Source organism: Sciurus carolinensis, chromosome 8, assembly GCF_902686445.1.
Source record: "Sciurus carolinensis chromosome 8, mSciCar1.2, whole genome shotgun sequence".
In the NCBI taxonomy this organism is placed as follows: Eukaryota; Metazoa; Chordata; class Mammalia; order Rodentia; family Sciuridae; genus Sciurus; species Sciurus carolinensis.
In genome coordinates this window covers 91,846,064-91,859,292 of record NC_062220.1, presented here as the reverse complement: position 1 = coordinate 91,859,292, position 13,229 = coordinate 91,846,064, and the positions used below count along the sequence as shown (strand labels likewise).

The window sequence follows — 13,229 nt, the reverse complement described above, 5'->3', positions numbered from 1 at the left end:
TATTTCTAGGAAAAAAACATGAATTATGCTACACATCTAAATAATGATAGAAAAAGTCATGATGATGGTTTATATTATATACATGTTGCTATAAATGCAAATAGCAGCTTTAAATTTACAGGTAACAACGAAGATTTTCTATTCACTACTCAAAGCAAAAGAAAATCTAAAAATTTCAAGTGTTTATTTTATATTTCCATAAGCTACTTATAGGATAACAATAGTGACAATATGATGAAATATTTAATGCTGTTGGCACATTACAATCTAAAATCAGGTACAATACCTTCACTGTGATGGAAGGGACAACGTCAGTTCCAACTTCAACATCAGCAGCTTGCTGTAAACACAAAATTGAGAAGAGATGTTGCCCAATAATGAGTGAATACATTTGGGGACAATATATACTTCCCACCATCAAGTAGGAAACTAAATATAAAGGATTCATCATTCCAGTGATGAACTAAAAGACTCAATGTGGCTTTTTGGATATTTTGATGTGAAAAGTCATTAGCTAACATTAAAAAAAAAAAAAAAACCTCAAAAAGGAAAGGAAAAGTCACATATTTTATCAAACCATTCTATTTCCAAATTTACTTGAATGTCCAAAATAGTAATTATTAACTTGTTCTTTACATTATATGGAGGAAGCCTTCATTATACTTCCCAGATAAATATCATGCCATTATGTCACTCATTTAGGTACCCATCCTTTCAGCTTGCAAAAGGTATGTTTTATTTAGATTAATAACATGTATCTAAGACATGTAACTAATGACATAGAGAAAAATGGCCTTAAACCTAGAAAATAAAAATGAAAGAGTACTTTTCTTAATAGTGCATAAACTAATTGGCCCTCTTTGAACATCATGTGTTACCTGGTACTAGCTCTTAAAGAACTCATAGTATATAAGGTAAATATTTCCTTATAGCTTTATACAGTAAAAGTGGCACACCGAGAAGAAAAGAACACTCACACTATGATAAAATAAGAGCAAGGGGTAACTATATTATAATAATACCCATATGAATATCTGGGGTACAATTAAGATTATAATGTCTGTGTTCAACCAATGAACCAGAAACTTTGTGCTTTTGTATTTAAAAATGTTTTGCTAGGAAAATTAAGCCACTTCTAAGCAATGTAGAAAACTATGATGTAATAGGCATCATCAGAATTAAAAGTTGGGAGATTCACATTCTATTTATGGTTCCATAAAAAATCATATTTGAACTCTGATTCAGTTGCTCAGATAAGAAGATGGGATAGTCATGCTTCTCTCCTCTACAAAAGACTTCATTCTAATATGTTATATTTCTGATTCTGAGATGTATTCTTTCATAATAATGAATCAAAATAAAATATTAATCCAGGCTTTTTGCTCCAATACCAAATTACCTACAATCCAGGAAATGCTTCACATTTAGCTGCCCACAGATCTAGAAAAGAAATCAACATCTCCTGTTTCCTGCTCTTTTCAATCCATATTGAAACATCTAGATTTTTCAAGGACAGTCATTGTTTGGAAACATGAAATTATAGCTAGAGAGAAATGGCTGTAAGAAGACATCATGGCACCATAGCCACAAAAATTGCTGGGCTAATGTTTTCCAGTAGGATGAATATGATATTCTTAAGAAATAAGAATATCAACACAGGGAAAATGAAGCTGAAAAGAGACACCTACTTAAGAGAAAACTGCACTCAAGGTTACCAACAGGGAAATATACATTACAAAAAAGCACCACTGCACATAAGATCAAAAGTTCCCAAAAAACAGAAAGGAATTCCTCATTCCAAATAGCCTATGTTTAAGAGAACCTAGAAAAAATTATGTAAGTTGCCCAAAGGAAAAAAAAAAGAGTCATTTCCACAGCAAGAAAATGTATGTACATTTGTCAGCTAACTTAGCAGAAATGTTCCATTCAGGCTATATCCTTCAGGTATAGTAAGAAATGGTGTGTTAAATGGCTAATGTTTAAAATAGTGCCTCTAGCATGTGACTCATCTGGGTGAATGTTTCTTTCAAATATAGTCTTACCTTTTAAAAGCGTTCCTAATTTATTATACTACAGCAACGTTAACATGATTTTTATCACAAATTGGATTGGCTATTTATTCAAGATTAATCTTTGAAGACTCATGACGATTATTATATTATGTTCTGATACTTAAATATCAAGCAAAACTATACGATATAAACTCCAAAGGTAAAATCAGCAAGTTCAATCACTTCCCTAAATTGATCAGTTTTTGGAAGAGACACAGATAAACTTAACAGATTTTACCTAAACCTCAGGAAATGAATTTTATCCAAACTCAGGCAATAAGACATAATCAATCATACTCTTAAAAGCTATGTACAGAAAACTATACAAGAAGATGGAATAATAGAACCAAGAATTGCACCCCCTTTCACTCCCTTTCATCCTTTCTGGTTCTTAGTTTTATACGTTCATGGAACAAATATTTATTGAGTACCCATTATGTGGCACACACCAAGCATACAGCAGTGAACAAGACAAGTAATGGGACATAGGTGGTGGCAAAGTTGGAAGAAGTAAAATTCAATTTGCTGATGATGATAATTAATTACCATAACAATTCAACAAAGTAGATTCTATTATTATTCTCATTTTGTAGATCAAATGAAAAGTTGAGACTGAAATAATTAAGTACCTTGCCTAGGATCACACAGATAGAAGTGGAAGGGAAAATAATTCCTCAACCAACTGTACTCTTAAACTACCCTACTACAATCCCCACCAAAAAAAAAAAATTAAAGACTATAAATTATCAAAACCTAAGGCAGGCCATTTACAAACATCATCTCATTGAATCTTCAACAAAAATCTTGTGGATTAGAATTACCTCAATTCTATGGTAATGAGAAAGTTTTTAAATTAAAAAGAAAGATAGCTTCGAAACAAGTACAAGAACCTTTCTACTACTTCCCCCAAAACACATACCCTCACTTCTTTTTTAAACTGGAATCCTATTTCAGAAGCTCCTTACAAGCATTAAGAGAATAGAAATGTTTTATATGAAACGTAAAAAGCCTAAAATTTATCATCTTCCATGAAGTTTCTATTGGAAGGCCCAGAATTTAAACCGATATATTCTGATCATAATACAAAATATATGAATACACCTACAGACACTGAATCAAAGTTAGAAGAAACCACGGCAGAAACATTCAAGTCATCTTCTTTCTCATGCATCGGCCAAACACCTGCAATTAAAAAAAAAAAAAAAAAAAAAGAGGGGGAGACATTTAATCACAAAGTAAAACCTGCCTCATATGATTTTTATTTAAAAGTTTATCTGTACCATATATTTTTTAAACTCATAAACATACAAATCGAAAAAAAATTAATGTATTAACAGAATTAGAACCTTGATCCTAATTCTTTTCCTCTACAATAATGTGAAGAATCCTGTCTCTCTCTCCAAAGTTTAAGTTAAAATTAAAGTCATTGACCAGTATTGGGAATTATAATGCTCTCTCCTCAACCATTACTGAAAACCCAAATTAATACAACTCTTTTAAAGGTAAGTTGGCTATAACTATGAAAATGTAAAGTATACATATCCTGTAGCTTAACAATTCTACTCCCAAGAATTTATCCAATACTCACAAGCCTAAGGAGGTTCTCTACTATTAATAGTTTAAAGATAAAAATGAAAACAACTTAAATATCCATATATCTATTTAATAGGGAAATAGTTAAATAAAATATGGTATGTCCACACTATGCAATGGTTCAAAGCTATAAGTAAGAGTGCATTTAATCTTCATACACTGTTAAGAATTCAAAGATATACCTATTAACTTTTAAAAAGCAAACTATAGGACAATGTGTTTAATATGCATATGTCTGGGTCAAAACAAGTACATGTACCTGAATATTTTCTAGATGAATACACAAAACTCTTGGTAAGAATTTCCTTTAAGAAAGAGAACTAGGATCTGGGATCAAAGGGAGACTCATGTTTCTTTGTTTATCCTTTTAGTACTTTCTGAATTAGTTTTACTATACTATACATTGCTATGATTTAGACATGGTTCAAGTATGTCCCCCAAAGGGTCATATGTGGGAAGGTTGGCACCCAATATGTTGAAGTTAAGAGGTAGTGGAACCTTTAAGAGATGGAGCCTAGTGGGAGGTCCTAGTGGGAGGTTAAAGCATGAAGGTATTGATTGCCCTAGAAGAAATTGATGGGACTCGGATAGTTCTTGCAAGAGGGTTGTTATAAAAAGGGCAAGACTGGTCCCTCCCTTATCTATGGCTTTCTAGCTTGCAATGTAATCGCTCCCCTCTCACACATGCTCAACCACTGTGATGCCACCTACCATGAGGACCTTACCAAAAGCAAGTCAATGCTGATGCCATGCCCTTGAACTATGAGTTAAATAAACTACTTTTCTTTATAAAATGCCCAGCTTCTGGCATTTTACTGCAGAAACAAAACAGACCTACATATACAAGTTATTTTCCTAACTTTAAACAATTTTTATTACATATTATAAATAAGTGACAGAGATTCTAAACAAGAAACAAATTATTTTATGTACATATGTGTATACATATATACATATATTTGTACACATATACATATGCAAATGTATATGTATATATGTGTATACACAGGCACACACAAACACACACCCAACAATTGGTTGCCTACTCAACAGCCATTCCTCCCTCCTCCCTCTTTGTGGCACAACCCTAATTTTATTAAGCTATTCAGTTTCATCTCAGTGAAAGTCACCTCTCTCAGACTCCAGGTTCAAATCTAATCCTAGTGATGTGGTTCCACTAACCATTCATTATTTTAGGCATGAACATGGTCTTAATCCTGGCAAATAGGAGGTAAAGGAAGTTGGCATTGTGCAATATTGGTATATGCTTCTGGGAAAGCTGTTCCTCCTTCATAAGAGGGAGACTCAAGCCTCTTCTTCCCCAGAAATCATATCTGCACATAATGCCTGCAACAGCTAAGGTTACCCTGTGATCCTAAGAGGAAACATCCCTACCCAATGAGGACAAATGACTAAAAACATGGGCAGCAACTGAATATCTCACAAAAAAGAAAAAAAAACTATCCACAATTGCCACCAGGCATTCCCACCAATACTGCAAAATTTGGAAAGGGAATTTTTAAACCTGGTGAGAGTATAAAAGGTCACTCATTGCCCATCCAATAACGATTTTTCAATTCTTTTTTACTACAAGAAGCCCAATATTATTCTGAGCAACTAAGTACTCAGCTAAAACACTTTATTTCCCTGCCTGTTTTGCAACTTAGAATAGCCAGGGAGATATAAGTAGGAGCCGTTCAGGGTGTGGCTTCCAGGAAAGCTCTTCAGAGGCTGACTCAACTGCAGATGTGAGAGCAAAAGTTCCAGAAGCCATCCTGGACCAATAGATGACCCTGGGATAGAAAGAATCTGTATCCCTTATAACTGGAACTGCCAAGCTGCCCATCACTGAGTTTCTTTTACATCAGAAAGAAATGAACATCCACCCTATTTAAGCTGCCTTGTTGAGGTATTCTGTTATATGCAGCCAGACATAACCCTAAATTAACAAGGTTACTAAGTTCTAATATTTCTAGTACTGAGTGGTAATGTCAACCTAAGTCTCCCCAGACATATTTCCAATGGTGTGCAGACTCATTATATGCCTGTGTCTTACTGCTATCTTTCTCTCCCTGAAGACATAACTGTATGGGTGCCTATCTTAAGTGTTGCAGCAAGTGCACCATACTCACCCCTGGCAGAGAACATGATCAATTGTTTAAATCATAAGGAAACTCCTACCAGCAGATATTACTGCTGACTGGTAACAAAAATGCTACGCAGGATTCTCACTAATGAGTTGAATATGAAAAGCTTCAGAATCCATGAGCCATGCAGAAATTATTACTATAATTTCATGCTTACAACATACATTCCTCATATAACTTACACACATAAAATCCGCTTCAAAAACACTTTTATTGCAGTAGATAATATACACCATGTGTACAACAAAATGTACTCTTTAAATTGGCTTTAAATTTTGCTGCAACTCTTCTTTTGAAAAAGATTTTAAAAGCTTAAACTATAGAACATAGCCCACAAGACTGTGAATTCTTTTTGGAAGTTAAAGCCACTGTACTAAAATAAGTGACATTTAAATGAATAATGAGGTCATCAGAAAGTTCAGTGTTTTAACTTCTCATAAACTATAAATGAAATAATTTGGTACTTTAATATAATTACAGGTATTTTAATAAACAAACATACCAAAGCTTTACAAGGGTACAAAACACTAAGTTTTTTCCCATATCCAGAAATAAAATATTAAAATCTCTTTTTTAAGTTTGTTTCTTTTACAAGAATAAAACCAAAATATGGTAGCCTAAAAGGGGCAAGGAACTTCAAACATTAACTAAAATATGAGGTTATATAAATAATGAACTTTGCACTCAAGTCTGTAGTTATATCCCCAGTTTAATCAGAAGCATTTCAAGATACACAAAAGGATCGAGGCAATGACAAGTAAAACAGCCTAACCTTTCTCACTTAAGGGCATCACTATGGTGGCCAAGAAATGACTTTTAGCTATAAGGGATTTTCTGAGAAATTTCATACACAATTAATGTTAATCAAAATACCATTAGCACATTGCTTATGGAAAGGACAAAATCTCAAGGCACACACTTTGGAGTGAAAACCACATTATTTAATGAACTCTAGAAATTTCATTTTCACATGTAGGCCACTTTTCCCCAATTACATTTTTAAATGACAAGATGAGACTTAAAATTCCATCAATCCCCAAAATTCTGCTATCAAAAATTGAAAATACAATTGTATCTTGTAGTATGACAGCTCCAATATTAACCATTCTCTAGCTGACATGGGGGTGCTGACAACAAAGGAGCTTTGAAGTAAATGGAGGTACTTGAAAGACCTGAGTTTCATTGGCTTACTTTGAAAACTTTCTAAAAGAACCTGTGAAGCCAAAGCATAACAACTTCATTTTTAATACTCAGATTTTTTTATATATATCATCTCAGTTCCTTAGAACCAGAGGAATATAATCTTGGTAACAGACTCAAAAATACATAAATCTAGGGCAATGATTGGATCAGGATTAAGATTGGCTCTGTTGTTTTGGTTGGCCTTTGATGCTTTGCTTCTTTTATTATTCCTACTTGTTTTAACATTTCTTTTATGCAAGAATAGTCCATATTTTTTCTCATTAAAAAATAACTTTACCTGACCCTGAAAAGGGAACTTAAAGTAATGCTTTTCACATGTCTAACTGTAACTGCAGGATTGGTGTTTTGCTTTCTCCTTTTAATTTACAATAAAATTATACCCTTGTGAGTCCCAAAGTAAGATAATATTGAGTATTCAAAACTTAGGAACTGAAATATCATCAGTCTCTGAGTCATTAGAAATCAGCATACCACAGGCTACACTCCATTTGGACAGTTAATTAACTCCAAACATAAATTATATCACTAAGCTGCAAATTATCACATTTTTATAACAACATGTACTGCTTTGGTTTCTTTTAAAAGCAGTAACTAAATTTTTTTTCAGGGATATTAGAAGTTAATAAATGACCGCTCTAAAGTTCTTCTCAATGCCTAACCTCACAAGCCGAAGAAGTACTTTTTCTTCTCTTACAGTTTAAAAAAAAAAACAAACTAGAGAGGGCTGTCCCTGAAACACATTAACAAAAGCATTATCTTGAATAGGACATATTTTCCAGAAAGGTTAATATACAAAATAAGCACAAAGACCCTATGTGCTAAGTAACACTGTCTTTGCAATATGACTTTAATTAATCTTGGGAGAGGAAATTAACTAGTATGTACAAAACATTGTCTATACACAAGATAACGTGGATTTTACAGTAAATACTAAAATTAAATAAAAAGCTGCAAATAAAATACCTTGTGATTTAACAACTTTGATAATTCCTCTGAAGTTCTTTCAATTCTACATCAAGTTCATCATAGTTTAATTCTCTAGATTCAACTTTTGGAGCTTGGAACAGAGAAGGGTCTGTCCCCAGGTATGAGCACTGCAAGCGACCATCATCACTGAGAGTGACTATCACGCCCTTTAAATCACTACAATAAGAAAGACAAAATGAAACATAATTTTAAAAATTCAAAGTATTTCACCTTAACAAACTATATTTTTACTCAATTCAGCATCAAACTTCCATGAAGACAATGATTATATGCCTATTTTTAAAGTTTTACTTCAAAGACTTAATTCAAATGTTTCAAATATCATTTATATTTTTACAGAAATACTCCCAATGTTAAGAGTTATTACAGAAGGGAAGAAGAACCTTTAAAATTCTTACAATAGCCACCATTTTGGGGACCCAACTACATGGTGAAGAGTGCTCTCAGTACGGTTTTAATCCTCACTTGACAGATTCATGACAACTGAGAACTACAGGCTGGGTGGTTGGTTGGTTGGTTGGTTGGTTTGGCACTGGGAATTAAATTCAAGGCAGGGACACTGACCTCTGAGCCACACCTCCCACCCTTTTATTTTTTATTTTGAAACAGAGTCTCACTACATTACTAAGGTTGGCCTCAAACTGTGCAAGTCCTCCTGCCTCAGCTTCAAAGAGATGCTGGTATTATAGGCATGTGCCATCGTGCCCAGCTGTGAACTATACTTTGAAGTATAATAGATCAAGAGACAAAGCTGGGCTGCATGCAGTGGCACATGCCTGTAATCCCAACAGTTTGAAAGGCTGAGGCAGGAGGATCAAGAGTTCAAAGCCAGTCTCAGTCAACACTGAGGCACTAAGCAACTCGGTGAGACCTTGTCTCTAAATAACATACAAAACAGGACTGAGGATGTGGCTCAGTGGCCAAGTGTCCCTGAGTTCAATCCCCAGTACCCACCCAAAAAAGGGACAGAGTTGGGGGGGTGGGGCTGTAGCTCAGTGGCAGAGTGCTTGCCCAGCATGGGTGAGGCACTGGGTTCAATTCTAGCAAACACATAAAATAAAAAATAGAGATGAAGCTGGGCTGCTGGTTGGATAAAGATAATGGATGAGGCACAGAAGAAAGGCCAGGACAACCAAGGAGACAGAGTGAAGATGGTGGGAGAAGCCATACAAGGCCTAGAAGAAAAATGTGTTCTTGCTCTTTTCTCATTCTTTTCTCTCTCTCTCCCTGGCGGCTAACATTTACCCTCTTTCCACAGGTCCATCCATCGCTTCCTGTATGCATATCCCTTCCCAAGTAGCCCTCGGATTTGTTCTTTTTCTTCACTCTTAGACCATCGCCCTGCTTCATAGCTCTTTCTCCATCACTCTTCTTATCCTTATTATCTCTTTTCCTCCCCATCTGCTACAGTTTGAATGTGTCCCCCAAAAGGCACGTGTTAGAAACTTAATTCCCAATGCAAGTGTTAAGAAGTGGGACCTGTGAGAGGAGATTAGGCAATGAGGGCTCAACCTCATGAATGGATTAATGTTGCTTATAAACAAACTTGATGGTCCAAGTTCAGTATCCTGCTGTCTCTTGCTCTTCCACCTCTGCCACGGAATGATGCAGTAAGAAGGTCATCACCAGATGTAGACAATCAGCTTTGAACTCCCCAATCCCCAGAACAAAAAGAAAAAACATTTTCTTTTCTTTACAAAAAATGACCCCAATCTCTGTGTCATTATACTGGCATAAAATGGAGTGAGATACCATCTTTTCAATCTTCCTTCTCTTAGGGTTCCCTTATTTCTGTTTTACTCTAGAAACTAGTCATAATATATAAATTGTGAGTAATTTTTAACATTTCATTTTAAAAAATAAAAACTCTAACATTTTCTGAAATTACTATAAAAAATAGCTGAAAGAAATAGTGTATTGCCTCTTCCTTATAGTTTTTCCAGAGGGAAAAAAATCAATATTGGCATAAGTCCTTTGGAGTAGATATATAATACACATTTAATTTTTGTTATATTTTCTACAGTGGTCTTGATTCAAAAAAAAAGAAGATTTTGACCTTGGTCTAAAGGTTAACTATTAATCAATGAGCTAGAGCTTTTTGAGAGACAATAAGGTGAAAAAATGTTGCTATCATCTGAAGAAGATAAAAGGAATAAAGTATACAATGGATAAGATATATAAAATTTGAGGCTTATTCAGAATAAATAAAAATGTTTAAAACTTCCCAACTCTGGATCATTGCAATGGTTATCTCATTAATATAAAAGCTTGACTAGGCTGAGAGCAGACACCATTGTTAATCCTTCCACTGGTGACCACCATATGCACTTCACCACCATCTTCAAACACAATATTCCTATATGCACCTTCTCCAGGGTCCACGTATAGTGAATGCCACAGAACCCCTGCAATGTGCTATCACTGAAATAAAAAATAGCTTTATATCACTAATTCAATAGCTAAAGAGTTAGACTAGAAGTCAGAGGACTTGAATTTTAGCTCCTCCTTTGCCCTACAGAGCGGAGCCAACTTGAATTCCTCCCAAACGTTCTTTATTCTAAAATGAGAAGGTGAAACTAGATAATCCTCAGAAATCTTTAAGTTGTATGAATTGTGTCACCTACCTCAGAAAATGAATACACCCCAAATGAAATTATTTTCCTAAAATAAAGTGTGAAAAATAACCCCATAGTAGCTCTGGGCTTTGAACCTTTCTTTGCAAGCAACTGAAGCCACCTAGTGGCCAAGGGAATTCTAACTTATAGCTCTGAGGAGTGTATTTGAAGATTACAAGCCCTCCCTGCCCTCCATTTCAAGTAGTGACTATAGCCTGGTCTCAGCCCCACTAAAGTCTAGGAACCCAATAATTCTCAGGAAACTCTAGATGTTAAAGGGCAGATGCTTGGTTGCCTTCTCAGAGAAGTTACTAACAATTTCTTCTTAGAATTCAGACAGCATTTCCATTTCATTTTCACCCTTTGAGTGATCTATATAATAGGAAAGTTAGCATGACCCAAAACAAGTGTCCCTCCCTATCCAAGTTTATGTGGTCTTTAAATTGGATTGTTTATTATATAACATTATTCCATTGTTTCAGAGAGCAGATAACTATCAATTTAGATATAAGGGATTTAACTAAAAAATTATCTGACATATTCAATTCTGAGTCATACAGAAAGAATTTGAATAATAGGGAAGACATATATTTCTTTAGACTCTCAAAAACACTCTTTACTGGTATTAGAGGGTGCTCAAACAGAAAAGGGAAGAGTTGGGGTCTTCTTTCTCTGAAGAACTTACCAATGATTTTCACCAGAATATCATGACAGTTAAAACTCATTACAGAACTTAAGCAATTTATAATTTTCTTATCACTAGAATCAGAACCATTACATATAATTTAGATCAAATAACATAAATTTCTACAAAAACTAATTCATTTAACATCACACCTGTTTAGAACAGTGGCACTGGCCTATAAACCCAGCAGATAGGAGGCTAAGGCAGGAGGATGAAAGTCAAAGCCAGCCTCAGCAATGGCAAGGCACTAAGCAATTCAGTGAGACCATCTTTAAATAAAATAAAAAATAGGGCTGGAGATGTGGCTCAGTGGTTAAGCCCCTAGGTTCAATCCCCAGTAACAACAACAACAATAAAAATAATCATATACTTATTTCACAGACACATGATAAGCTCTAAATATCTAGAATAAATCAGTGGAATTTCTTTATAAAACATCTAAGATGGACAAAGACTTTGACTCAGGCCCGTATAACTATTACATATATAATTAATATCACTCAGCATTATTATGTAAAGGGAAATTTTATATAGGATATATAGATGATATAGCTATCCCAAAGTTAAGCCCAATTTATAAAAGGAAAAAGAAACACAATCAATCAAGATATTTTTTTTAAAATACTTCTACTTGGGCTGGGGGTATAGCTTCAGTTGGTAGAGTGCTTGCTCGCATGCACAAGGCCCTGGGTTCAATCCCCAGAACCACAAAAAAAAAAGAACATTTTATATAATATTTCCTTGTAGGCTAAAAGCAAGGTTCTCTGAAAAACAGAATGTTATACTACAAGACTCATCAATTAAAACCAACTTGTACACTATTACTTCCAATTTAAAATGGAGTTAACACTGACAAACTAAGGTCTCTCAATTATTCTGATATTTGTAACATATTAGCTAACCCAAGGCACCAGAATAATGTACTTTATGAAGAACCAAGGTCAAAGATGTTATATTCCTAGGATACATAATTATTTATGATTTTAGCAATGGGGCATGAAATTGAACAATAGCATTCAGCTACAGAATCTGAAAATAATTGTTTCATCATTCAGTAAACAAATCCCTGCCCTAACAATACATTAAAACAAAATTCCAAAAAAGTTAAATTTAAAAATATGAAACTACAAAAATATTTATCTTCCTTTTGGATGAAAGAACCTTTGCTATAAGAAAGATCAGAGGTCACTACCAAGGAAAGGCACTCTAAGTGAAACCACACAAAAATTTTAAAACTTGCTGTATGCTTAACAGAATAGAAACAAAGACAAACTTGGAAAACATTGGCAACCAATAAAAAAGTATGAAATTTATAAAATTTGTATGAAGTTGTTGATATTCAACTGTTTGACCTATAAGAACAATTTTATATGTTGAACCTAATATGTAAGAACTTTTACAAATCAATGAAATAGATTATATTACAAACAGAAAGAACTCAAAGGACATGTGCAGGCAATTCACACATAAAGCTAATATAATTAATAAGTAGATGAAAAAATTCAAAATCAAAGAAATGTATATTTTTAAATTATTTTTAAAAGCATATTTGTTTAACACCTCAAACTAGCAAAAGAAAAAAAATTGTATTTAATGAGTTCTGGGTTAGTAAAGGTACCTGGAGATAGAGTCTCCCAAACTTGGTGAGAATGCAACTTTGTTTAAAATCCTTTCAGAGAACATTTTATGCACACACATGCACACATATTTGTATGATCTATATTATATGAATATGTGTATATGTGTGTGTACACAAAAATCCTTAAAAATGTTCACTGCCTTTTACACAGTTATTAAGGAAATTTAGAAACAACCCAAATGATAAGAAAAGGGAAAGAACATTATAATAAAATGTTTACAATCCGTTAAAAATTCTATTTTATACATGAAGAGAGAGTCTACAGAAGGGGAGAAAATCTTTGCCACCTGCATCTCAGAACATTAATCT

The 13,229-nt window shown here is 34.1% G+C and overlaps 1 protein-coding gene across 1 annotated transcript in view; it reads right to left on the bottom strand.

Annotated features, from left to right (window-relative positions):
- Bbs9 (Bardet-Biedl syndrome 9) overlaps positions 1–13,229 on the bottom strand; it is a 441,935-nt gene that overhangs the window by 234,991 nt on the left and 193,715 nt on the right. Inside the window, 4 exon segments of the mRNA XM_047562524.1 lie at positions 287–340; positions 3,157–3,233; positions 7,958–7,982; positions 7,984–8,137. Of these exon segments, the coding sequence (XP_047418480.1) occupies positions 287–340; positions 3,157–3,233; positions 7,958–7,982; positions 7,984–8,137 (310 nt within the window).